At 36.3% G+C, this 27148-nt stretch overlaps 1 protein-coding gene across 4 annotated transcripts in view; it reads left to right on the top strand.

The window, feature by feature from the left end:
- The window catches only part of LOC113047885 (cGMP-inhibited 3',5'-cyclic phosphodiesterase A-like), an 81450-nt gene that overhangs the window by 25311 nt on the left and 28991 nt on the right, over positions 1–27148 (top strand). For 3 of the 4 annotated variants that reach the window (XM_026209235.1, XM_026209233.1, XM_026209234.1), the window contains exon 2: positions 16541–16591. In XM_026209235.1, coding sequence (XP_026065020.1) covers positions 16541–16591 — 51 coding nt within the window. Of the gene's footprint in view, positions 1–16540; positions 16592–22943; positions 23094–27148 lie in introns of those variants that run through there. The other variant, XM_026209237.1, reaches the window with a different exon arrangement.

Raw genomic sequence — 27148 nt, 5'->3', positions numbered from 1 at the left:
TACTATTATTTAGTTTTAGCAATTTGCTGTTTATTTTTATTAGTAGTAATTGATATATTATTTTTATTCAATCTTGTTTTGGAAAAACAGTTTATACACTTTATACATGAAAAAAATGATGGTGACGTTAGAATAATGAACTCAATTCAAATGAAAATTGTCCGATATTTGTTATTGTTTTAGAAATAAAGTCCCTCAATTATGTTGAATTTTTTTAGAAGACAAGACATGAAATTTTGCTTCTCAAGTAAATTTATCATGACTTAAGACATTTTTGCATATCCTACTGAAAAATTAAACAAAACTACTTCATTTTTTGCAGAGATTTTCAGAGATATTGTTCTCATCTGTACCAGCTGGATAGTGTTATGGATGGAGAGTGTGTGTTTTTGCACACATCTCTCTCTCTCTCTCTTTCTCGGGTTTCTGTTAGGCTCTGTTACTCTGATTTGGGACACCAGACACGTTCTCATTAGTATTATGAATGTAATCAGTTGTGTGGCTGTGTGTGAGGTTAATGTAGTCCCTCTACAGACTCGGCCATTAGAGTCGACTAACCCAATCACAGGCCGTCCAGAGCCCCTCGCTGCCCTGCGCTGATGTCACCCGTGCTAAAACCAGTGGAAAATGCAACACATCACCTGATTGGCAAGCTCAGAAAGGCTTCAAAAGACAGATGAGATGTCAAATTTCCACCTTGATCACAGTTCCGACTCATCCTAGTTTAATTTGTGCATCATTTCTGGTCTATTTTGGTGCATCTCTCAGTCCCACGAGAGAGATCCGTGACGGCAGTGAGCAATTATTTTGGGTCGAGGCTCATGTAATCTTCTATAAATGTTCCTGATTGTGATTCACTGATACGGTAAATGGTTGAATCAAGGTAAATCGAGGCAAAAGCTGTGAAAAATGCAGACTTGGCTGCCCTACAGTGACTTTTCCGAGCAGAAAGACCCTTTCAGATGTGCTTGGCTCTGGGTTGGCATTTCGGGGAGGTGTAGTCTGTGTCTTGTCTGGTTCTTATTAGACTAATGCTCAATTTGTAATAAAAAGTGCAAATTTCCCATATGGAGTAAAATCAGTCTTGACTAGGGGCCCAGATTTGTGTGCTTCGGGGTGGCTTCAGACTTTACAGTGCAAATGTGGCCCAATTTTCTGTTTTCATTTTAGATGGCATGTTTCAACTTGCTTTTACACTAACTAGTGCTGAGCATGCGCTTCTCAATCTGTCCTGACTGCTTTATAGTGAGCACCTCTTTCTGTGGTATGTAGAAAACAAAAAAATATGTATTTTAATGATACTTGTGCTGACCCACATTATAGATTTGCATGCATGCTGGTGTCTTCATGTGTTTTGTACGACTATATAAATTCCGAATTTTGTCCGACCCTTGTGCATACATTCAGAAAGTTCTGCATTTAGCCTCATGAATAATCAGTGGTGGCTGTTCCACAAGGCATATCCCCGCTAATATGCTAAGAGAAGTCTGTATTAACTAGCAGTTTAGTAGTGAGCCAATCTTCTAATGAACTTCTATATGATCCTCCTCACCTGTCCCTTTGAATCTCCACTGGTCTGCGGGGGCCGTCGTGACGCAAGAGGCAAATCGAATCAATAAGCAATTGGGGAGCGAGTGCTGCGCAGATCGACAGACCTCCTGCCCGGCCCATTTGGGCCTAATTAGCATTGATGAGCATCTCTGATGGGATTTACGCCATTGATGAGCAGCATGATTCATCGCTCGCATGGGCAGTAAGTCTAACCTGCTTAGTATAGGGGGCTCGTCCGGGATGAGGGGGATTCCTCGGAGGCCAGGCAGGTGTGGAGATTTGCGCTAAGATGAGAGGCAGGAACCCACCAGGAAGAGTTAAGCACATTTCTAAAGGAGGGAAATCAAATCTGAGTGGGATTAACAGACAGTAAAGGTGGATTTATAGTGCTGTGTGATGGTTAGCATCTGCATACTACACTTCACAAAATAAAGCTTTCAGACGGGGGGTTTCACATCAGTGCCATAGAACAACCATTTTAGTTTCGCCAAAGAACCTTTCAGTGAACAGTTCTTAAAAGAAACTGTGTTTTTTTGTGTGTGTTTGTGTGTGTGAAGAACATTTTTCCGATATAAAGAACCTTTTGTGCAATGTTAAGGTTCCATTGATTTTTCATGTAACCATCAATGCCAATAAATAATCTTTATTTTAAAAACAAACGTTTTGGCACAACAACAACAGCATCTAATTTAAACAACAGTTAGCATCAATCTTTTTGAGTTATAGCAACTTCTAATGAAATTGTGTTCAAACAACACTGGATTAATAATTTTTATCTAAAACAATCATTTTCAAGTAATTTTCAAAATGTTGTTCTAATTTGAACATGGCCCTGGAACTAATTCAGTTCAAATTAACCACTAGCAGCAGAACAAAATTGACCCACAACATAAATCTCACAATAGAGCAAAAACCCACCGATATTTAAATATACAATTTAAAAAATGAATTTTCCCCAAATTCCAGAAAATTATAAAATCTATATCATTAAGCTATGTCTACTTTTTTGTAAAAGTTAAAATTCAGTTAAAATTACACATAATATTAAGTTAATATAATGGTCAACATTAAGTCGGCTTAATAATGTTTGAAACAATAAATAATTTATTTTCTTTCTTTTTTTTATTGCGACCATGCATATATTTATAAATAGTTGTGGTTCATCCATTCAGTGCATACAAAATAAGAAATACGCTCTTCTTTCACTGTTTGCTGTGCACTAATGCATTTTCCTGGTGCTCTTGAGGGTTCTGCCTTCAATGCCCGAGCAAAGCCCACTGTAATCTTATCTTATATTGACGTAAGTGCCTCTGTATCACACTTGACATTTAGAGCTGCAGTGACTCGCCGTGTGTTTGCTTTTTATTCGAGAGATGCATGAAGGGAAAATCAGCATGCTATCTCCATGCACTCTTAAAAATAAAGGTGCTTAAAAAGTTTCTTCACAGCGGTGCCATAGAAGAATCATTTTTGGTTCCACAAAGGTTCTTTAAAGAACCATCTCTTTCTTAACTTTTTATAATCTGAATAACCTTCTTTCGCCACAAAGAACCTTTTGTGAAACAGAAAGATTCTTTAGATGTTTAAGGTTCTTTATGGAATCATTTAGATAAAAAGGTTTTTCTATGGCATCATGAAGCACCTTTATTTTTAAGAGTGTGTGCAGACCGCTGGCAGCGAGTTCAGCTGGTCTTTGTGAGGAGCTGCCAGTGCCTGTCTCTCCCCACAGGAACACGGAGAATTCCCTCAGTGCCACTTACTCAGGCCAGGCCCCGCTGACCCTGCCAAGACAAATATTTACCCTCTAGTCAAAAGAATAGGTACACATGCGCACAAGACCAGATAATGCATCTGAGGAGAAATGTTCACACTCTCTCTCTCCCCAAGAAGAGCACAGAGAACTTCTTTTGGTGCAGTAGACGCTCCAGCCAGAATTTTCAATTCTCACTTAAAACAAAACCAACCATTGGCTAAATCCCTTAATTACTCTCTAACAGTGTGCAAAAGTATCAGGCTCTTAACCTGAGACCTCTGTCTTAATAGAAAAAACCAACCAATATTTAAATCTCTTTATAGAACAAAACCGTCCGATATCGAAATACCTTAATGGAACAAAACCATCCAATATTTAAATATCTTGATAGAACAAAAATACCACTATTTAAATCTATTGTTTGAACAAAACCGGTCTATATTTCAACCTCTTAATAGAACAAAACTGACCGATATTTAAATCTCTAAGTAGAACAAAACCAACCGATATTAAAATCGTTTAATAGAACAAAACAGAGATATTTAAATCTTTTTAGAACAAAACCAGAATTAAAACAAACCAACCGAAATGTACATCTCTTAATAGAACAAAATCTACCAATATTGACATTTCTTAATAGAACAATATCGACTGATATTTAAATATCAACTACCGATATTTAAATAACTTATACACAAGAAAACCGGATGATATTTAAATATCTTACTAGAACAAAACCAAACAATATTTAAGTCTCCCAATTAAACAAAATGGGCAAATATTTAAAACTCTTACTAGAATCAAATCCAACCGATATTTAAATCAATAGCAATATTGACCGATATTTACATTTCGTAATAGAGCAAAACTGTCTGATCTCTTATGCTGCATTCACACCAAACGCGAATAATTCACATTTAGCATCTAGTTTGCTGCTTGAACATTTTGAATGCATTCGTGCATCTAAATCGAAATAGACGCACGTAGAAAGCAAGAGTTTGAAGCGAAATTGATGCACGTCCGAGGCGAAATCCGCTTCTTGTGGGAGGGGCAAGTGCTAGGTGGTTGTCTGGGTCGATAAACGTGTACGTGACTCAAAAGTTAAATGTGTATTTACAACACATTCTTCCAAGCGGGGTCCTTTTTATTTCTGAAATAAAAACTTGTGTATGATACTTGTGTCATAAAGCTCCAGTTGACTGCTCACTGACAACATCATTCGTTGACATTCGTTGACTCCTGAGCAGGCTCCTGATTGGTTAACGTGGCGCAAATTGACGCCAAAGTAAAAAATTTTCAACTCGGGTGTCAGACGTGAATTTGCGTCATTCGCGCAAGCTAGATGCGCGAATAAGGTGAATTGGAGTCTACCGCGCCACGCTAAACACCATATTCGCGCCGCGAGACCTCCAGACACGCGTAAACGCGTCTTTACATAGACTTAACATTGAAATCATTCACACCAGACGCTCTATTCGCATTTGGTGTGAACGCAGCATTAGTAGAACAAAGCCGGACAAAATCTTAGTAAAAAACAACTGATTTTTGTATCTCTTAATAGATCAAAACTGCCCAACATTTAAATCTCTTGAATGCTTATATGTGTGTTTGATTCACTCCGACAATGATACGTGTCTTACACAACACTAAATACAGCTAGATTTAAAAATCTGAAAGATAACTCCTATTGTTGTTATACATCCCTAAATCCCGCTCTGTTGTAAAGTACTAAGGCATTATAAACTTAACAGGATAAACTAAAAAAGTTATTTGACTTGAGAAAATGTTTGTTGTAAAGCACTTGAGGCCTGTTGACAGTCTAAATGCCGCTTTGTAAATGCAATACGTCTGGGCGAAGGTGCATGGTGGACTCGACAGATGCTTCGATGAGCCTCATTGTGCATCTCTAGTTACTCTAATGAGGTCAAGACCTTCAGCGCTGTGCCTGTGCTGCGCTCTCGTTTTCTGGCTCTTCTTCCTAGGCCATTGTGTGACTGGCAGTCTTCTTTCCAGTGCTTTTATTCCATACAAGGCCCTGCCAGAAGCAACGTGCACACAGCATGTGAACTCAGGCCTACGTCACTCTCACTCACTACCCCAAAGCGACCTGGAAAGCAGCAGTCAGCGGTGATAGAGGAGGCTTTTAATTGGCCAGCAGCACTTTGAGTGACACAATGTTCTCTGGGACTGTCATACGAACAAAGAACAGCTTCGACACTTGCTTTTTGCTGCCCTGTTGTAACATGTGCCCACAGGCGAAACGTGAAGGTTACATGTGATGTTGACGGTTTTACAGAGAGCAGAGTTTGTTTAGATGAAGCAGTCGGAGACAGTGAGAATCAAGGCGCCGACTGTCACCTCTTGAAGAGCGGCCGGCCGGTTTGTCGCTGACGTCGGATGCCATATTTATGTGCTGTAACTCACAGCGGTGAGCATATACAGTGCTGGGTGGTCCAGCTTGAGTTTGTTGGAACCGACACCATCTTGAACAGGATTCTTTATGAGTGTGTGTGTGTTTATAAGTGAACCAACCTGAACGTGTGTCAATAAATGGGGCTGCTTTTGCTGTTTGCTTGTCCTCACCTACACAAATTTAACAGTAAACTTTACAGCATGTCTCTTTTCAGATGGCCTGTTTTAATGGACGCTCTTTGAAATAGATTAAAGAAATAGTTCAAGTTCTGAGGGTTTGGGGTGCGAGAGATATCTTCTGTTGGAAGTTTATTGTTTTCTGTTTTCCTTTTTATTTACTTATTTGATGGATTGATCAATTGATTGATTCTATACAGTATTATGTGTGTGTGTGTGTGTGTGTGTGTGTGTGTGTATGTATATATATATATATATATATATATATATATATATATATATATATATATATATATATATATATATATATATATATATATATATACTTTTATTTTCCTTTTTTTCAGATGCCACTGTGTTTTGTGTTTTAACTGTAAAAATAACTGTAATTTCAAACACAAATATTTAAATGTAATAAATGTTTAAATAATACACTCTAAAAATATTCTCTTGTGCTGCAGATGTCGAATCTTATTAAATTGCATAATCTCAATATTATATATAAGTTAAACATTAGAAATTTAATTAAATGTAAAAACTAAAAAAGCAAGGTGTGAACTTTTAGCTTGTAAAAGCCTTATTTTAAAAAGCCTTAGTTTTGTTAATATTTTTCTTTAAAAAAAATATTTAGTCATAACTTTCATCGTATTTAATAAATCAATCATTTATTTAATATTATATAATTATGTTAAATACATGTATTTATTTGTAATTTATTTATTTTTTTGTCAACATTTGGTGACTATGGTGGTATAATACTCTCCAATCCAAAAATGTTGAATTTCTTTTAACTACATTTCAGTAAATCTCTGTCACATGATTGCATCTTGGTTCAGTTTCTTTGTAACTTTTATCTGTCTTACCCATTCAGCTCAGCGTTTGGCATTTAACGAAGCAGTGACACATGAACAAAAAGAAGAATAGCAATTTACAGTGTCTGTTCTCCTCTATTGGCTCACTAACCAGCGCTAATAATGATGTCGACACATTCAGTCTGTCTGTCTTTTTCTCTGTTACACACACATAGATCCGTCACAAGATGCATCTCTGAGTGACCGTCAGTCAAATCTGAGCATGCAAAAAGTCCATCAAGCTCATTTCAGGCATCCCTGTCAAGAATCGCCAATGCATTTCACCCATTACAAACCTGACATTTCCAAAATGTGGCCCAAATCAGCTTGACAATGAGCAGCGGCCATAAGCAGATCTGAACTACTGCACACAATCCCATCATCCCTAATACAGTCAATTACACCTCAGCGAGAGAGAATCTTTCATCTGGTCACTGCAAGTGGCCTCTAATAGCCTTTACTTGACAGCTTTCACAGCCTGAGAATATATTAGGAGCGGAGAGTAAACTTAATCATGCTCTGTCAGTGCCGCGTGTCGTACTACCGCATGGTGGAGTTTGAACCGAATGGCTTTGTTTTGCAAATGGCCCTGCGTTGCCAAACGCCACTGCTGTGTGTGTCTTTTCCGAGGTTTTATGGCTCAGTGCATGTGGTCCCGTTAGCTCAGGCCATTCCATTGCTCATGCTGTGTAACATGTAATGATACGGTGTTAACGCTGTTGTGGCTCCGCGCAGCTAAAAAAATGAAAATGGGAGTCCTGGGGAGCAATTTGTTCCTCTGGCCGCTTTGACTGGAGCACAGAGGGTTACAGTGTGGAGCCGTTCAGCGGGTTTAAACAGCGGCTCTTGTGGTACTGAAGGATACCTTTTAGCAGTCAGATTCTTGGCGTCATTAAAAGTTGTGCAGAACAGCCAGGGGGTTTTGTGCAAAGCTGCACGCAAACTGCAAACGGCTAGGAATGTGTCGACTTTTACAATGTAGTTTAGCTCTGCGAGTCCACAGTCAACATTGAAAGACATTGTGCCGAAGTGAAGTCAGCCCTTCTTTCAAAAAAGAAGCCTTTGCTAGGCAGTAGGCTAATTCCTGATGCGTATGGATATGAACTGTAAATCTGGCTTTCCTGCAGAGTGACGCAAGTGTGAAAGAGAGGTTTGGCCGGAGTTGAGGCCGAGCTGAAGTGATTTATTGCTGTAAGGTGTTTCAGCCAGACAAACTCACTGTGATTAGCATGTGGACTTAATGACAAGAGAGGTTCAGCGTGAATGTGAAGATTTTTATTTTATTCTATAGAAATATATTATGAATTAAATATTAATAATAAGAGATTTTTTTATGTAGTACTGAAATGAAGACATTGGAAAACAGATATTCACATACATTTATTAATACATTGATATATAGATATTTATATAGATATTGTACATTTGGTTTATTTATTCTGTTAATCTGTCTGTCCTTCCCTCTATCTATCTATCCGTCTATCATTCATTCCATCCATCGTTTGTTCAGATTGTCTCTCTCTATCTATCAATCCATTGTTCATTTGTTGTTTCATTTTTGTCTATTGCTTTGTCATTTAATATATCTATCTATCGATTGTTCTTTCCATCCTTTCATCATTATTCATTCATTTGTCCGTTCAGTCTCTCTATCCATCCATCATTCTATCTATTGTTCTGTCGTTCGTTCATTCCATCCATCTATCCATCCATCCATCATTCTGTCTATCTACTGATCTATAGTTCATTCCATCCATTCAACTTTTATTTATTTGTTTGTTCGTTCGTCTGTCTCTCTATCCATCCATTCATCTATCATTCTATCTATTGTTCTATTGTTTGTTCGTTCCATCCATCCATCCATCCACCATTCTGTCTATATATTGTTCTATTGTTCGTTCCATCCATCAATCCATCCATCCATTCTGTTCATCTGTTGTTCTGTTGTTCGTTCCATTAGTCCATCCATCCATCCATCCATTCTGTCTATCTGTTGTTCTATTGTTCGTTCCATCCATCCATCCATCCACCATTCTGTCTATCTGTTGTTCTATTGTTCGTTCCATCCATCCATCCATTCTGTCTATCTGTTGTTCTATTGTTCGTTCCATCCATCAATCCATCCACCATTCTGTTAATCTGTTGTTCTATTGTTCGTTCCATCCATCCATCCATCCATTCTGTCTATCTGTTGTTCTGTTGTTCGTTCCATTAGTCCATCCATCCATCCATCCATTCTGTCTATCTGTTGTTCTATTGTTCGTTCCATCCATCCATCCATCCATCCATTCTGTCTATCTGTTGTTCTGTTGTTCGTTCCATTAGTCCATCCATCCATCCATCCATCCATTCTGTCTATCTGTTGTTCTATTGTTCGTTCCATTAGTCCATCCATCCATCCACCATTCTGTCTATCTGTTGTTCTATTGTTCGTTCCATCCATCCATCCATTCTGTCTATCTGTTGTTCTATTGTTCGTTCCATCCATCAATCCATCCACCATTCTCTTAATCTGTTGTTCTATTGTTCGTTCCATCCATCCATCCATCCATCCATTCTGTCTATCTGTTGTTCTATTGTTCGTTCCATCCATCAATCCATCCATCCATCCACCATTCTGTTCATCTGTTGTTCTATTGTTCGTTCCATCCATCCATCCATCCATTCTGTCTATCTGTTGTTCTGTTGTTCGTTCCATTAGTCCATCCATCCATCCATCCATTCTGTCTATCTGTTGTTCTATTGTTCGTTCCATCCATCCATCCATCCATTCTGTCTATCTTTTGTTCTGTTGTTCGTTCCATTAGTCCATCCATCCATTCTGTCTATCTGTTGTTCTATTGTTCGTTCCATCCATCCATCCATCCATTCTGTCTATCTGTTGTTCTATTGTTCGTTCCATCCATCCATCCATTCTGTCTATCTGTTGTTCTATTGTTCGTTCCATTAGTCCATCCATCCATTCTGTCTGTTGTTCTATCGTTCCTTCCATCCATCTATCATTCTATCATTCCGTCTATCACTCTATCATTCTGTCTGTCGCTCGATTGTTCTATCTATCGTTCTTTCTCTTGATTTAGCTCAGACTTCAAACCTTCTGCCAGTTTAAAGGTTTGTCTGGCCAGCGCTTTTGTCTTTCTTCCCTGGAAACCTAAAACTACCCAACACCCACACGGCCGAACCTCTGGGACTGGTTTTGAGTCAGGTCAGAGGTCGAGGTCTCAGGGGAGGTCAAGCATTTCCTGTCCAGCTCTCTTGTTTTTGTCTTTAGGCTGGATATATGTGTGATCTGAATCTCTGGTGTGCGGAGCAGCAGACGGAGCGGACCGTAGCTGACAGAGATACGTTTCACAGGCGCTTAGGGATGTCCACCACCAGTCAGGCCCAGTGACCTCGAACAGACACTGAAAAGTCATCATCGCACCGTATGACCGCATCCATATCACTCTTACTGACTTTCGTTAGTTGCTGTCATCTTGAAGTAAATATTTAGGCTGTTTTTTAACAGAGCAGAAAATGATTGTTGTGACTAATGCCAGTGTCATTGATCATTGTGTTGCTCAATTTCAAGCTGTGATTTGAAATATTGCTATGAAATTTTTCATTATTTATCAACTGAACTGCATTGTAAGTCACTCTGGTTAAAAGCATCTGCCAAATGCATAAATGTTAAGTCTGAATGCAACGCCTCAATTGCAGTTATGGTTATGAAAGTCAACATAAAAATAAAAAAAACGACTGACTTACTTTCTTAATGCATGTTTCTTGTAGATTATATAGTATACAGTCTATATTTATATTTTAAAATGCAATTTTCATTATATTAAGCAAATTAAATGATAAATACAGGTATGTCTGTCTGTCTAAAAAAATGGTCCAATTCATATTTTTAATGCATGTTCCTTACATATTTTTTTTCTTGTTGTTTTCTTTACAATATGTTAATTATCCAACATTATATCCTAAACCCCTTATTGACTGTTTTACGACACATTTCTTACATATTTGGTTTATTCTCTAAAATATGCCATATTAAGGCAGTAAAACAGTCTCTTTCTTTTTGATATGCATATTATCAGTAACATTAAAATGACATCTTTCCAAAATATTGTCAATGCAAACGTTTAATTATTGTGATTTGGAATTTATTCAGATGCATATTGTTTTCCTTACTAAAATGCATTTCTTTTTAATAAAATATTGTCAATGCAAATATTTAATTATTATGATCTAGAATATATTAAAATGCATCTTTGTGAGAGCAATCTACATGTATATATTGCTTTCCTTTTTTCTGATAACAAATGTTTAAAAATGACCCAACTTACTTTCTCAATGCACATTCCTTGCATATTTTCTTGTTGAATATCCTGCTTTATTCCCTAAAATATGTCAGATTATGACAGTCTCTGATATGAATATAAGTAGTATAAACTCTTAACCCTAACAATAACTAAACTGAGATCTTTCCCAAATAGTCTGTATGCAGATGTTTAATTATTAGGATTTGGACTATATTAAGATGCATCTGTGTAAGAGTGGTCAACATGTATACAAAGTCATTCACTGCGCCACCTGCAGGACACCAAAAACAGCATCAGCAAACAAAATCAATGAAGCAAGCACGTCAAGAGACAGAAAGTGCCAGAAGAGAAGTATAGTTCAGCCTTAATTAAAAGTGAGTATAATTTGTGCTGAATCCAGCCAGAGCTGACATGCGGAGAGCCTGGAATGGTTGGAGGCTATTATTCATTTTTCATCACAAAAAAAATAGACTTTTCACTTTACGGCCTGTGCGTACAGACATTTCATAGCGTGCAGATTCACAAATAAAGAGCGTATTTGCAGCTTTTTACGCTCTCAACAATTGAACGCAGGGATTAAATTAATGGCATATTTAAATGATGTGATAGACAACATGTTTGTGCGTGTGGAGTAACTTGTGAATGCGCTGGATATGAATGAATCATTGTGAAAAAAGCGAGCGGTAGGCTAATCTAGCTCTGGGCTGCATCAGTCCTGTGGGATTTCCAGCTCACCCGCAGTCCCTACATTATTAAAAGCGCATTAGCGACGTAATGACTGAGAGATGCATCTCAAGTCCTGATTTCGGCTGAGGGAGGTCACGTGATCCTGACAGATTTCAAAAAACATCCTTAATGGAAGACTATTGTAATGCTTACTGCAAACTATGCTACACACCGCCTGCTGTTTTATAAACAAAGAATCTGAAAATGTGTCACTGGCCTATGCATTTTTTAATTATAATTTTAGAAATAATTTTATTTTGTGCTTGTTTATTTTGGGTTATTTTTATATTTATTTATGGTTATTTTGATCAAATGTACAATTGTAAAACTTCCAATAAAAATATACTTTTAAGTCCCAAAATATTATAATACAATATTTTATAATGTACTTTTTTTTTTATCCAGTGTGGAAAAAAATGCCAATAAAAGCACGAGTCTCGTGATTTATTTAATTAGATATAGGTCCCTATTTTTGCATTTTTATTCCTATTAAAAATAAATAAAAAAACAGTAATATTAATGATTATTATTATTATTATATTAGGTGTTTTAAATATTAAATAATAATATAAAGTGTCAATAAAAAGATCCTTTAGAGCTCTATTAATTACATTTAATTAGAAGAAGAAATAATTTATATAATTTTTATTTTATTTTTCATAAAATTGGGGCTGTATATTATCTGTATTTATGGATGTTTTTTAAATCCAGTGTAGAATTAAAAAAAAAAAATTCCATAAAAAAAATAGTTTAGATCTAGTGCATGCTACATGCCAGGTACTCACTCCATTCATAGAGAAAATTCACACACTGTGCACAGCGTGCAGGAAGAGCAATGGAGGGGTAGGATGTCATTCTGAACACTACTGGAGAGATGGAGAAATAGTTTGCGAGTCTTTCTTTGCTGCCTGCTGGAGCTCGTTCATGCAATATTAAAGCGCTGCTGCATCATGCACCTTATTATGAGGATTGCTTCATCTGTCACTTAGTCCTCTGAGAGCTGCGCCACTCTGTCACGACTAGTTCTCCTCCATCCAACCCCTTTCACTTAGAAAAAGGAGAGCTCGGTTATTAATGGCAGATTATTTTCTGTCCTCGCTACAATGACGTCTGAAAAAAGAGAAATCTCATTAACACGGTCCGTTAGTGTCGGTCCCCTGAGAAATCCTCTCTAGTGAGCGTCGCTTTCGTAGCGGGGGAAGATTAATATTTGTGAAGATGCTGTTAAATCCAATTTTCAGTGCCGTTTTGTGTTTGCAAATATTTAAAACGGAGGGCGAGTAAAGTAATGGTTCAGTTATCTGTAAATAAAGGCTGATTTGAGTGAGTGACAGCGCTGGCCTCGGCCAGCAGGAAAGCCTTTGAAATGCCTTGGAAAACCTCTCCTCTGCCCGTTCTCCTGTGTTTTATGAATAGTTTAATGATTTTAACAGCGGTAGATGAGGGTGGATCGACGTCAGGCTCTGTTATTAATATAGCAGCTAAATGCCACACTGCCGTTTCAGTGAAATAAACCCCAGACCAGAAAAACCTGGAGGCTTTGCCTGTGCCGTGTTGAGTTTTCAAAGAAGTGTTTCTCTCGGGAAGTCGTCTGAAAATATGTTTCGTGTAGTGGAAGGATCGCCTGCTGACGGTGTTTTGTTGTGACTGCAGATACACCTGTCCCGGAGCTTGATCTTAACTAAAATGTCTTGCCTATTCAGCTTTAGTGATGTATGTATTATTTTCTGATTCAGTAATGATCACAATTGAAGGACAACAGCAGGTGTCGATCTATATGTTTGTTGCCGTTAAATAACTTGACTTTTTAAAGGAATAGTTCATCTAAAAATGAAAATCTGCTGAAAATATTCACCCTCAGGCCATCCAAGATGGCCTTGAGTTTTTCTTCATAGTAGCAGATTTGGAGAAATGTAGCATTGCATCACTTGCTCTCCAATGGATGCTGTGCAGTGAATGGGTGCCGTCAGAATGAGAGTCCAAACAGCTGATAAAAACATCACAATAATCCACAAGTCTTATGAAGTCAAAAGCTGTGTGTTTGGAAGAAATCGCGGATCATTTAGATGTTTTTAACTTCAAACATCAAATCTTTCAATGAAGAAACAAACTCATCTACATCTTGTACGACCTAAGGGTGAGTACATTTCTGCAAATGTCAAGTTTGGGTGAACTATTCCTTTAAGCTACACTTCACACCTTCTGTGAAATCTGATTCATTTTAGATAATCGGGCTTGTTCAAATGATTCGTTTAACGAAAAGATTAATAAACTGATTTGTTTTGCTTTTAATATAAAGTTCCTGTTTCTTAATGACATTTTGAATGTGTTTTTTGCATGCATAATTATTCATGCATTGCTGTAACTTATAACCTTGTAGTTTTATTGCCAAACCAGTCTAAAAGAACAAATGGTTTGTGATCATCCTCATGTATGAATAGAAACAGCATTGTGTTGTAGGCCTCTTTAGAAAATGCTTTAATGAATGAATGCATGATGGCAATGTCATGACTGACAGTCATTGGTTTCCCAAAGCCGCAGTCGAGGACACGGCTTGACCCTCGGCCAGAGAGCGTTTACGTAACATTATGTAACCCGGCCGAGATTCCTCCGATTGACACCGAGTTAACGACAGAACCATTTCCAGCCTGTCAAAATATCATGCTGCTGTGTGACAGACAGAAGGAAAACTTTCAGAAAAGTACAGTGCTGGTATCATGATGCCATATTCATGTGTTTACTTCAGATGTGCACAGAAAAACTTATTTTAAGACGTCAAATATTTTCCATTTGAGAAGAACAAGTCATCTTTTAATCACTTATTTAAATCAGGGCTTTCTGTTACATCTTATGTTGTTAAATTCAAGTTTTTTTATGTATAATCTTTAATATTAGTATATATTCCTGAGCTTGTGAAAAATCTACTTTGAATAATGACATGACTTTGTTGTAGTTTTTTTTTTTTTTTTTTTTTGATGTTTGTCTGTGATATAAAGGTACAAATTATATTTTAGTACTTCAATTGTTTAATGTAGTTTAAGATATTTTTTATAATAATATATTATAATATCATTATTATATTTAATCTATTAAATCAAAATTATTCATATGATTATTATGGAACTCTAAAATATATTTTTATTTAATACTATTTTTTTATTTTGTTATATTTGATTACAAATATACATAAATAGATATAAATAAATATATAGAAATATTTTTAGTGTAAATTTACTGTAAAGTTCAATTACCTCAATACAGTTTTTAATACATATTTAATATTATTATACAATATTCATATTAATATTCATTATACAATTATTTATTATAATAACATTAAATGTAAATAATAATAACATTAACCATTATTGTTTATGTTACTATTGTTGTCGTTTTACATTGGATTTATTGTGTATATATATATATATATATATATATATATATACACACACTGTTTTGGATCTTTAAACTTCAGACATTATCCCCTAAATGTTATCTGGGCCTGATGTATGCACTAGTATGTATGTACCGGATATGTTTATATGTAAATAAAGGGGTGTTTATTTTTTATTTTTTGGGAAGTTGATGATGTACCTACTGTGGGTTGTTATTAATCAATGGATCTTTACAGCGATTGGTCATGAATCTGTTTTTAAATGGGGTGTACTTTCTGATGTCATGTTTAAAAAAATTCCTGAGGAAGGTCATGCAACCGAAACATAGTCCAAAAATAATTTTTTTTATATTTTGGGTTTTTTGCTTTGTTGTTTTTGACCTGTCTGGTCATTGTCTCCAATGCACATATCTATTGCCATCAGGTGTGCGGAGTTCAATTGTAAATGTATATTATTATATTTGACCAGAAATATCCACTGGTAGATCTTAAATTACTCCAAAATGCAAATTTTGTTAGAGGTAAAGTTAAAATTGCAAAATGTTTTGGCAAGCACACTTTTCATACTGCAAATTACAAATATTGCTTTTGTCTTTTGATAGTTTCCCTCAACTTGGGAGAATGTATATAAAGTTAATGAGATATTCTCCAGCTGTGAATTATCCTGTAGTCCTGTTGTGTCCGTGGTGTTTCCATGCAGTGCCAGGTCACATCGTGTCCCGGGAGAGTGTCCGATTTACAGCCTGTCCCGCTGTATACAATAAACCCAGTCCAGAATGCCATTTGTTTGGCTTCCTCTCCCTTCAAACCAAAGGAAAATATTCTGCATTTTATTTATAATAGTCCAGTTTCCCAGGCTCGAGTCCTAAGGCTATTTCAGTGGGGTTGAAAGGGCGTCCCGCGCTCCCCGGCATCACGTCCTCTGGTGTTTCTCTGACAGGGTGCTATTTACTCGCATCCGACATGTTTTTAGGTGCAAATCTCGTGCCAACGAGGCCTGTTTTGCGCCGCCTGCGGGAACCTCCTACTGTCTGTTAATTAGAGTGTGTAAAGTTTACAACCTTTGAGAAGCTGTTAAGTGAAGAGCGGCGAGTAAAGGCAGCCTGACTGTGAAATTAAATTATGAGCGTGTGTCACTGAACAAAATGGAAAGTGTGTGTGTGAAAGAGAGAGAGAGAGGAATCCCTGGAGTCCTGATCTCTCTCTCTCTCTCTCTCTCTCTCTCTCTCTCTCTCTATCTCTCTGTGCTGTATTTTTAGTAAGCGAGGTAGTGCATGTATCCTCACTAGATGCTGAATGGTGAATGGTGAATGGAATATGCACTGCGCCGCTGTGTGTGTGTGACTCTAACATCCCGTCTGTCTGTCCACAGATGCTCCCACAGCAAGAATGGGAACACAAAAGAGGAGCCCGGGGATCTCAGGTCAGTGTCTGGATGATTGAGAAAGAGCTGATGGATGTCTGAGAGCGAAAGAACATATCTGGGTCATATTTCATCATATATAAAAAATACAAATAAAATAATAGAACATTTTAAAAAGATCTACCTAGGTGAAAAGCAGTATTGGAAACAGGAAAAACATATGTGTGTGTGTGTGTGTGTGTGTATATATGTATATGTATATATATATTAGGGGTGTAACGGTTCACAAAATTCACGGTTCGGTTCGATACGATACACTGATGTCACGGTTCGGTTCGGTTCGGTTCGATACGTTTTAGATACAGCAAAATGTAAAAACATCTCAACTTTTCAGAATGCCGCAAGCGCACCGCGGGTCATGTGACAAGAACCAACCAATCAGCTTCATCCTTTCCCGTAACAACGTTGAGAGCTCAGCCAAGATGAAGGATCAGCTGATCATAGTTGTATATGGATTGCAATTTTGAAATAAATTTAGTAGCAGCGCTACTGCAAGCGATTTTTAGAGCTGCAAATCCATTTATCCTTCGCTGAAATTTCCGCGTCTCATGGAGAGAGCACGTCATTGTTGCTTAGCAAAGACAGACGCCTCATGAGCGCTTCTGCCCAAGCGCTTTGGAAAGGAGGAGAAAGACGCGCTTAGCGTTTTCCATGCGTTTTTAGGCACGATATGTGAACGGCCCCTAAGGCGCTCGCTCACTCAGCACGCGCTGAAGGCTCGTTGCAAAATGTCGAATGCCTTTAACAGACCAGAAATATAAGATCCTAAAATAACCAACAGGTCTGGTGTTTGGGTTGGATTCCCTGTAAGCTATAGTGTCTAAATGCTGCAGGGATAGTTTGCTGCGTGCATGTTTCTCCTTTTTTTTCGTCTTTTCCCAGATAGTACTGACGCATATATCCCAGATATTCCCGCTGGTTTTTTTTTTTTGTTTTTTTGTAATCCCGCTGGTGCACTGTCATGTTGCAGATGCGACATACCGTTGTTTTTTTATCCACCACTCTCTTGCCATCACCATTATAGCTTAAAGGGAATCCAAAGTGCACCCAAACACCAGACCTGTTGGTTATTGGGGGATCTTCTCATTTCTAGTCTGTTAAACGCATTGGCTATTTTGCAACGAGCCTTCAGCGTGTACTGAGTGAGCGAGCGCCTGCTGAGTAGCCTAACATAAACATATAAGATGGTGTTTTTTTCTTCTTCGGGAGTGTCAGGGGCGTTGCCTGTTACGTTGTTTGGGTTATTGGGCTACCTTGTTGAACGCATATCATTATATTTCTCTCTCTCTCTTTTTTTTTTTTTTCAAATATAATTAATTACTCCAACGAACCGTTCGGTATACATAATGCGTACCGCGTACCGAACCGAAAGCGTCGTACCGAACGGTTCAATACGAATACGCGTATCGTTACACCCCTAATATATATATATATATATATATATCTGTGTGTGTGTGTGTGTGTGTGTGTGTGTGTGTGTGTGTGTTTTTCCTGTCTTAGGATCTTTTTAAAATTTTCTATTATTTTATTTGCATTTTTATAAATTATGAAATATGACCCAGATATGTTTATATTATTATATTAATAATAATCAATCCATGCAAATAAACATATTAATAAAAATAATAATGAAAGAAAATGAAGCCTGTTTTGCATTTATTAAGGTTTTATTTGCCTTGTGACATTTTCAAAACAATTACTCATATAACTGTCTTTTTTCTAAGTCTCTTACTGTAATGTTATAATAAATAAATAGTTTATTCATCATGGTTATATTTGTCAAAATTGCTTTTAGTTATGCTTATTCAAGTTTATTATTATTATTAATATTAATTGTTGATGAAGAATCATTAAAAAAAAATACACACTATAAAACTTTGGTGAAATCATTTTCACTCTAGCATATTTGCTAGTACAGCATTGCAGATGATTATTGCTTAATTGTCCAAAAAATTATGTCTGACGCTAGCAAGTATTAATCGTGCAAAAGTGTTTTTTATGCAAAATATAATTTGTAATTTATATTTTTTAGATTTTGGGGTGAAAGTGGGGCCTGTGTGTTGTTTGTTTTGTTGCTAGATATCTCTTATTAATCATTATGACTACAATGTAAATGAGTCTGTGAGTCGGTGACCTGTGTGTGACCCCCATGCTTGTAACCGGGATATGAAGTCTAGTGACATCATCGCCTTTGAACTTTAGAACTTGAAAAAAGTGATACGCTTGTGGAATTTAAGAACGTGCATCAGAAACATTCTTTCATGCTCAAATTCAAATTCAAATATGTTTTCCCACCAAAATGATGTCACTTTCTGGAGGATGATCTTGGTAAAGAACTGCCATGATAAAATGTCTGTCTGTTGTAAAGTATTATGAATCTGTGTTTGGGATGTTGTGAAAGTTTGTTCCAAGGTAAATCCTTTCTATGACTTTAGGGACTTTCTACTGTTCTTGAATAAAAAATAAAAATAAAGTAGTAAAATTTTTTAAAAAGAACTACCGAAATAGAATCAGGAAAAACCTATTTATTTTAATATATTAGATACATTTGATGACATACGATCCAGAATGAAAGAAGGAATTATTAATTTGATATATATATATATAAAAGGTGCATCTATGGTAAAGTACTATAAATCTGTATTTGGTCTCTTGTGAAATGTATTGATTTAATTTTTTTAAACCCATCTTTGGATTTAACGACTTGTGTGTACTTTTTAATGTAATATTATTACTAGGTTCTGTAATAATAATAATAATAATAATAATAATAATCTACCTAGATAAAAAATTATATTGGAAACAAGAATAATGAAATGAGTATCAGTTAAAATAATATTTGTAAGAAAATGCAATAATAATAATGCACCCGGATTAAAAATTATATCGGAAACAAGAAAATTCAGAAAGCATAATATAGATTTATGGTAGCTGTACGTTTCCATTTGTTAAAGTTAATTAACTACGTTATTTAACCTGATGAAATAACAATGAAAAGTTATGTTATTTTTTAACATTTACTAATGGATTATTAAAAGTTAGAAGAGTCATTTCTGTTAGCATTATTCAATAGACCTGAGTTAACAATGAACTAACTAATGTATTGTCATTGTTAGTTAATCTTATATGGGATCTTATCATAAAATATTATCAGTTTTATAATTAATGGATGATTTATTACTCTGTCGATCATGATGGCATGACATGACCCAGAATGACAGGAGGAATGATTATTTTGTGTGTGTTTTATTCTGATACTCCCCAGCATGTGAGTGTGTGTATGTGTGTGCACATATGCTAATGTGTTTGCACTTTTATCTAGTCCTCTTCACGGCTGGGTGAGAGCAGGGAGCAGCGTGACGTCTGTACTGACGTGTTTCTGTTCTCCATTCCCTCGGTCCTTCATTCGTTCCCAGAAGTTTAACCTCCACCTATTTCTGCCTTTGCCTGCGACAGAGAGGAAACTCTCGAGTGCTTTTCTTTCCGTTGAGTCTCTGTGCGCCGTTGCATCACGAGGCCATAAGAAAGATGGCGCTTCCATCCGTAGCGTTTTCATGAAGGTATTTGATAGAAAAGCCACTGAGGTAAAACTAGACTGCAGGAGAGCAGTTGAGACACGCGTTCACGTCAGGCCTTACATGAGGATGAACATGACCTTAGAAATCAGCTGTCAGTCAGCGTGTCTCACAGTAGAGCTGCCAGAGCATGCTTCCCATAATGCACTGGGCCTTGGGAGCAGTGCGAGGCCATGAACTGATAGTGCAAACAATGCATAGGAGGAAAGAGCACTTGTGTGTGTGGAATCCACATTCTTAGTGTGTTTCTGTATGCAAACGCAGTGTTTGGTTCTGTTGTACATGCAGCAGTAACAAAAGGTGACGATACCGAGCTTTAAACGAATACACTACTTCATTTATGCATTCTCCATCGACAGTGAGTCTGGGTTATTATAGTTAACTCAAACTAAAACCAATGAAAATATATATATTTTTAAATAAACTGTAGCAAAAAAATAAATGTGAACTGATAATTTTTTTTGTATTTTGTAAATGTATTTCAGCTAGTTACCAAGGGTGCATTTCTTTCTAAAATAATTAAAAAAAAAAAAAAAAAAAAAAAAAGAATAAAGATTTTGTCCTCAAAAATTGCTTGTGAACATCATATAAATTGGAATTATTTCACAGTCACAGTGTAAATAAAACAATGTAGATATTCAGATAAATATTATTATATTATTTTCTTACAGTTGTCTTATGAAAGCATGATTTTAACTAGCGTGCTCAACAAGATTCAAGTTGACCATAAAGTGAAAACTAACTTTATGAAAACAATAATATTAATAATTTAGATTATACTCGCGTATATGAACGTTTCTATATATATACACACACAAACACACATATTATTATATATATCAACACATATATTCAATTATTATATTCTATGTAATTCATATTTTATTTATATCATTGGATGTTTTATGGGGCTCCTGTCTAACTTTAACTAACAACCTTAATACGCTTTTGTTCAAACTGATTTCTGTGAAACTGGGAAGTGAAAACTGACTATAGAAGGTGATGGTTTACGCTAATGTGGTCGCTAGCATCTAGCATCACATGTAGCACACAGTGATCAAGCTTGCATAACTAGAAGTGTCTGGATTTCGGGAAAATGAATAGTGAGAGGCGTGTGTGTGTGTGTGTGTGTGTGTGTGTGTTCAGTGTCTAAGCCTTCTTATCAGAAGGATATCCTCCCACTGAAGATCGATGGTGCTCTTTCTGCTTCACAGCCATATTCAGACACACATGCGTGTGTGTGTGTGTGTGTGTGTGTGTGTGTGTGTGTGTGTGTGTGTGTGTTTGAGAGCTAACAGAGCTTGCTCTCTTTTCTAATCACCCAGTTGTTTTATCATTAGTCAATTAAGGGACTTGGTTGTCTCTTGTCTCTGGATCGTATTTGCTGCATGAAACACAGATTAGCATTTCAAAGTTCTCGTTCACCCACAAGCTTTCAAAGTGCAGCCAATCGTGTGCTTGATTTCTGCCTGCTTTCCTCTCATTGATCGTGGAAAGCAGCCATCTCCAGGATCCAGTGCCTGATAAAGGTGTGCAGTAGTGCAAACACACCTCTGACGTGAAGAGAGAGTGAGTGTGCGGGACTCAGGAGACCCTTCCCAGGGTGCACTGCTTCTCCCATGTGGCTGTATTGTTGGTGTTTGTGTTCAGTTGCCTTCACTCTCATTAGCAGCCGCCACGTTACGTCACTGCTCCTATACGTAAACAAAAGAACGTTCACATTATATTTTTCCCATATAAAAAAAAAAAAATATATATATATATATATATATATATAATATAATACATTTAAACCACAAAACTCATATTACTGTATTGCATGTAAACATTTTAATTTTAGTTAAATCAAAATTAGTGAATTAGCAAGTTTAGCTATTTTTTTTTATTACATGCCTATTAATGTGCAATAAATGATGACTGTTAATTAAAATCAGCATAAATCTGAGGGTGAAAAATGGTACCATAATGTATTTAAATTATATATTTTGTTAGTTTTTGAATTGTATTGTTTTTGTGCATTATAGTAACACATTCATAAAATTAATAGCAAAATATAAAATTAATCATATTGAATTTGAAAAGAATTATATATTTGCATGGAAATATATAACATTAAACATATTAAAAATAAAAAAAAACTATTTATATATTTTATAATATACTGTAATATATTTCACCCACAAAATTCTATTAAAAGTTATATTAAGACGGTACCATAATGTATAAATACTATTATATAAATATTATTATATAAATATAAATAAATATATATGTGTTATTATTGTTTATTATTGAGAAAAATATGATTGATACAGGTTTCAGACAGGTTTCGTGGCTTTTTAGTGACGTCTTAGTGACGTATTGCGTCGCTGCTCATTTGCATAAACAAACTTTTTCTCAGCTTCATCACATCCAGAGCTGGACCTGTTCATCGTCACATAGTCACTGTCAGTCATGTTCCTGGACATCCCTAACTCTCATTAAAACTAAATGACCAAACATCTCAAGGTGCTGCAAATGCACTGTCAGCTTGAACGTCCCTTCAGAGAAACTATCAAGTTCCTTTATTTCATAAAAAAGTGTGAAGGAGTGGAAAGGTATTTTTGTTGACCAATTTTGCCCAAACAACTGTTTATTGTGTGGGCCCTGAGGTAATGCTCTTTGCCCGGCTGTCACTTAGCAACAGGCTATTTTCAATCTAAATGCTTCCTGTGGTGTGTGGAGCACTTGCAGTATCTGACAGCAGCAGTGCAGCTGAGACTCATGTGTGAGCAGTGGACTTCACACACACACACACACACACACTCACTGTCCGCTAAAGCCAGTACAGCAGCCAGACAGACTGATCAGTGAGTTTGCCCAACACTGGCATCATGAGGAAGAGGCGTGCCACCGCCGGGCCGCTCTGCCCATATCATGGCCACCAGGTGGGAGATGCACCCTATTCTTTTTATCGTTGCTAATATTCATCTGTTTCATATATGTGAAAAGTCTGGATGCACTTTACTGATACGTTTTTTCTGGATATTGATGCTTGAAATGTGTTGCAAGTATACATTGTGCCTACAAATGTTTGTTTGCAAATGTAATATTTATTTTATTTGATTAATAATTTAACAGTAATTTTAACTGTGTTAGTAGTTGAACATAAAGTGGAAATTTGTGCATCAGATGCAGTGTTATTTTAGTATCATTGATGTAGTATTATAGTTTTAATCAGTATTTTAAATTAGATTTTATTTTTATATTATCTGTTTTTAGTTTTTGTATTTTTGTTGTGTTTTTGTTATTTTTGTGCATTTAAAAAAATGTCTATATAGGTTTTTTTTTTTTTTTTTTGGTAAGTTTTAGTTATGAAAAACACAACCTTGGCAAGTAGTTGAAGTAAATTTACATTTTTTTTATATTGTATTTTATCTAATTTTTTTATTTTTATTTTTATTTTAAAGTTTTAGTATTTTTTTGTGTTTTGGTCTTTTTTTTTTAAATGTCTTTAGTTTTTAAGTTTTAGTTTTAAGTTATTTTAGTATTTAAACTTGAGCTGTACTTTAGCTGAAATAATTAAATGTTTTTTTTCAGTATTAAAAATAATAATAATAATAATAATAATTAGTTAATGATAATAATCCTGCTCAGATGTCACTCAAATAAAATCCATTAAGCAAAGGGATCCACAGTAGCTCTTGGTTTACCGAAGCATTAAGTGGAAGGATTTCTCTGTCCTACAGTATTTCCTGTGAATCACGCCGTGAGTTTTTGCGGAGAAGGAGATTTGTGGTACATCAGAGAAGCTCAGAGGTGCTGTAAATCACTAGTCCATTTACGGATTCATCCATGTCTCGATCACCAGTCAACTCACCTCACGCAACAGCCAGTGTGTGTTACGGTTACAAAAATTATGTTTTTAACTTTTGAATGGAGAAATAATGGAACAAGAGCAAGGATAATATTTAGATTTGAAGTTGGAAGCTCATTGGATTCAGATCATTAGCTTCAGTAACATTTGAGTCAGGAATAAAGATGTCTGCAGATGCCAGCATCACCGCAGTCAGACGTCACTGAATTTGTGGGACGCCACAAAATCTGAAGTAATCCGCCTATAAAAAACACCTTCATTTTTTAACAGTGCACATTATTGACATGGTTTGTAGTTTTCATAGAGGTTTAAAAACAGCTGGCTCTTGCTTAAGTCTCAAAGCGATATGACAAACTAATTACAGACCCCTATCCCCACTTCAGTAATTATGAAGTGAAGTAAAGAAGCCTTTAAAGCTCTGCATAATCTGCAAACAGCCATTAACATTCTTGTGTTGTGAGGACCTCAGGCAGCTCGCTTCATTCACAATTTAGTCCTGCTGTAATTTTTATGATGCCTTTGTGACACATTGGGTGCTGTCATGGGACGCAAAACGACAGTGATACACAATCAGAGCAGCACTGAAGTGTTACAAAAGTTTGTCACGCTTGTTTTGAGTTGCTTCGCATGCTGAAAAACACATTCTCATGCAAAAACATGAATACATTCTGTAGGAATATAATACTTATAATAATTTGCTGCATTTTTTTGTTATTTCTATGTGTTATCTAAGTTGACCCCATCTAGTGGTCAAGGTGAAGATGCAAGGACTTTGAGATAAAAGACCTGTGAACATCACTTGAGGGTGTGGTTGAAACAGAAAGTGACTGTCTTTGATCTCTCTGTCTGACTCCTGCTCTAATCCACTTTGACTTTGCAATCCTTTACTTTACTGAGATTTTGTTTTTTTCATTTTTTATTTGTATTTTTAATTGTAATAAATGTTACTTCAAGTTTGGGACAGTCAACAATGTGGACACTGGAATTTGTTGGACTGTAAGCGTCAAGGCTTTTATTTATTATTATTTTTTATTTTTATTTTTTTTGTCCAGGCACCAAAGTGGACAACTAGCCACTACACATTCCAAAGTGCACAAGGCCTGTTTTGTGTGTTTTTGTGCATGTGTCTTATGTTGTGTATGTGTTTATTTCTATATGGGTGGTAATAGGTCTGAGATTAGTTCTGTCTCAACTGGTGTCCCTCAGGGGTCGAGTTTAGGTCCTTTACTTTTTTATATTTATTTGTCACCTTTAGGCCACCTTTTGAGATCACGGCCTTCATTACCATTTGAATGGCGATGACGCAGACTTATATACATTCAAAACCTCATGAGCGCCTTGACTTTGCTTATTTGTCGGACTGCATTACTGAGATTAAAATATGGTTGGATAATAATTTATTGTGCTTGAACGGTGGTAAAACTGAAGTTGTGCTCATTTGTTCCCATTATTAAATTTCTAAAGCTTGTTGTCTGTTCCTGACTCTTGATGTCTCTGCTTTTGGAAATCCAGAGTTGAGTGAAAAACCTTGGAGCTATTTTTGATGCAAACTTGTCTTTTGATTCTTTTGTCCACAGCACTGTTAAAACCTATTTTTCAGAAATATCGCAAGATTGCGTCCTATGTTAAATTTTACAGTTGCGGAAATGCTAATAAATTCCTTTGTTGTCTCGCAGTTAGACTATTGTAATGCTCTTTTAGCTGTAGCTTCTAAATCTACACTTAATAAGTTGCAATATGTACAAAATTCAGCCGCTAGGATTTTAACTGGGACTTGGATTGGCAGTCATATTATTCCAGTGTTAGAATCTTTGAACTGGCTCCCGGTCAGGTTTAGAGTGGATTTCAAAATCATGATGCTAACTTTTAAAGCATTACATGTACTGGCAACACATTAGCTTACAGAGTTGTTACATCCATACACTCCTAGTCGTAGACTGCGTTACTCTCAGTCAAACTTCTTGGTTGTTCCTCAATCACATCTAAGATCTATTTGTGATAAGGCTTTCTCTTTCTTTGCTCCTGTCCTTTGGAATTCTCTGCCTCTTGAACTTAGCGATGCTCAGAGTTTTTAAGATTCAATATCAATAAACTAATCTCATTAGCATCACAACAACTTAAAAACACACATGCATCATAGAAACAGTATAATACAGTTCAGGTCATAAAAAAGCCTTGGTAAAAAGATAGGTCTTAAGACAGGATTTGAAAGCATTATGATAGGGAGAGAGCGCCATAGGGGCCATGTGGCTAAAAGTTCTTGCTCCCATGGTAGTTTAGCTTTTAAGTGGTGACACCAGGGAGAGTGAGTGTGAAGATCTCAGTGCATGGAGGGGTATAAATATGAAGAAAATCAGTAAGGTATGGAGGAGTGAGATTGTGAAGTGCCTTGAATGTGAGAAGCAGAATTTTTCAATCAATGCGATACTTCACTGGAAGCCAGTGTAGTCGCTGGAGGGCTGGTGAAATGTGCAGAGCAGAACAATTTCTAGAAAGAACACAAGCCGCAGGGTTCTGAACCAGTTGAAGTTTATGGAAAAGTTTAGAAGGAAGACCAGTAAGCAGAGCCTTGCAATAATCAATAGGTGAATTAACCAGTGCATGGATGAGAGTTGCATTGTTGTTCATTGTGAGGAAAGGGTGAAGATGAATAGTATGACGCAGATGAAAGTATGCAGTGCACATAATATTACCAAAAGTGTGCTATCTAGAATAATACCTAGACTCTTGACCTGTGGACAAGGACAAATGGCATATTTATCAATATCCGAAGAAAAAACGTCAGATTTGGTAAGAGTCGATCTTGTGCCTACAAGTAAGACCTGAGTTTATTACTATTAAGACTTTGATTTCAGCTAAACTACTGGACAAGTTAAAGTGAATACCATATTTACTAAACATTCGACCAAGCAAGATTAAGTAGTTAATGAATAGAAGCTGGCCCAAAACAGAGCCCTGAGGAACACCAGATTTAACTCTAGATGATCTCGATCATAAGTGTCTTAAGTTGGACAAACTGAGGGCGACCAGGGGTTACCAACGATCCCAATAAAAACTAACCTGTCAAGGAGTATCTTATGTGAGATAGTATCAAAATGCACATTTTCTTCTAGAAGGACAAATATG

The sequence above is a fragment of the Carassius auratus genome, chromosome 29 (genome assembly GCF_003368295.1).
Source record: "Carassius auratus strain Wakin chromosome 29, ASM336829v1, whole genome shotgun sequence".
NCBI lineage: Eukaryota > Metazoa > Chordata > Actinopteri > Cypriniformes > Cyprinidae > Carassius > Carassius auratus.
This window is presented reverse-complemented; position numbering and strand designations above follow the sequence as displayed.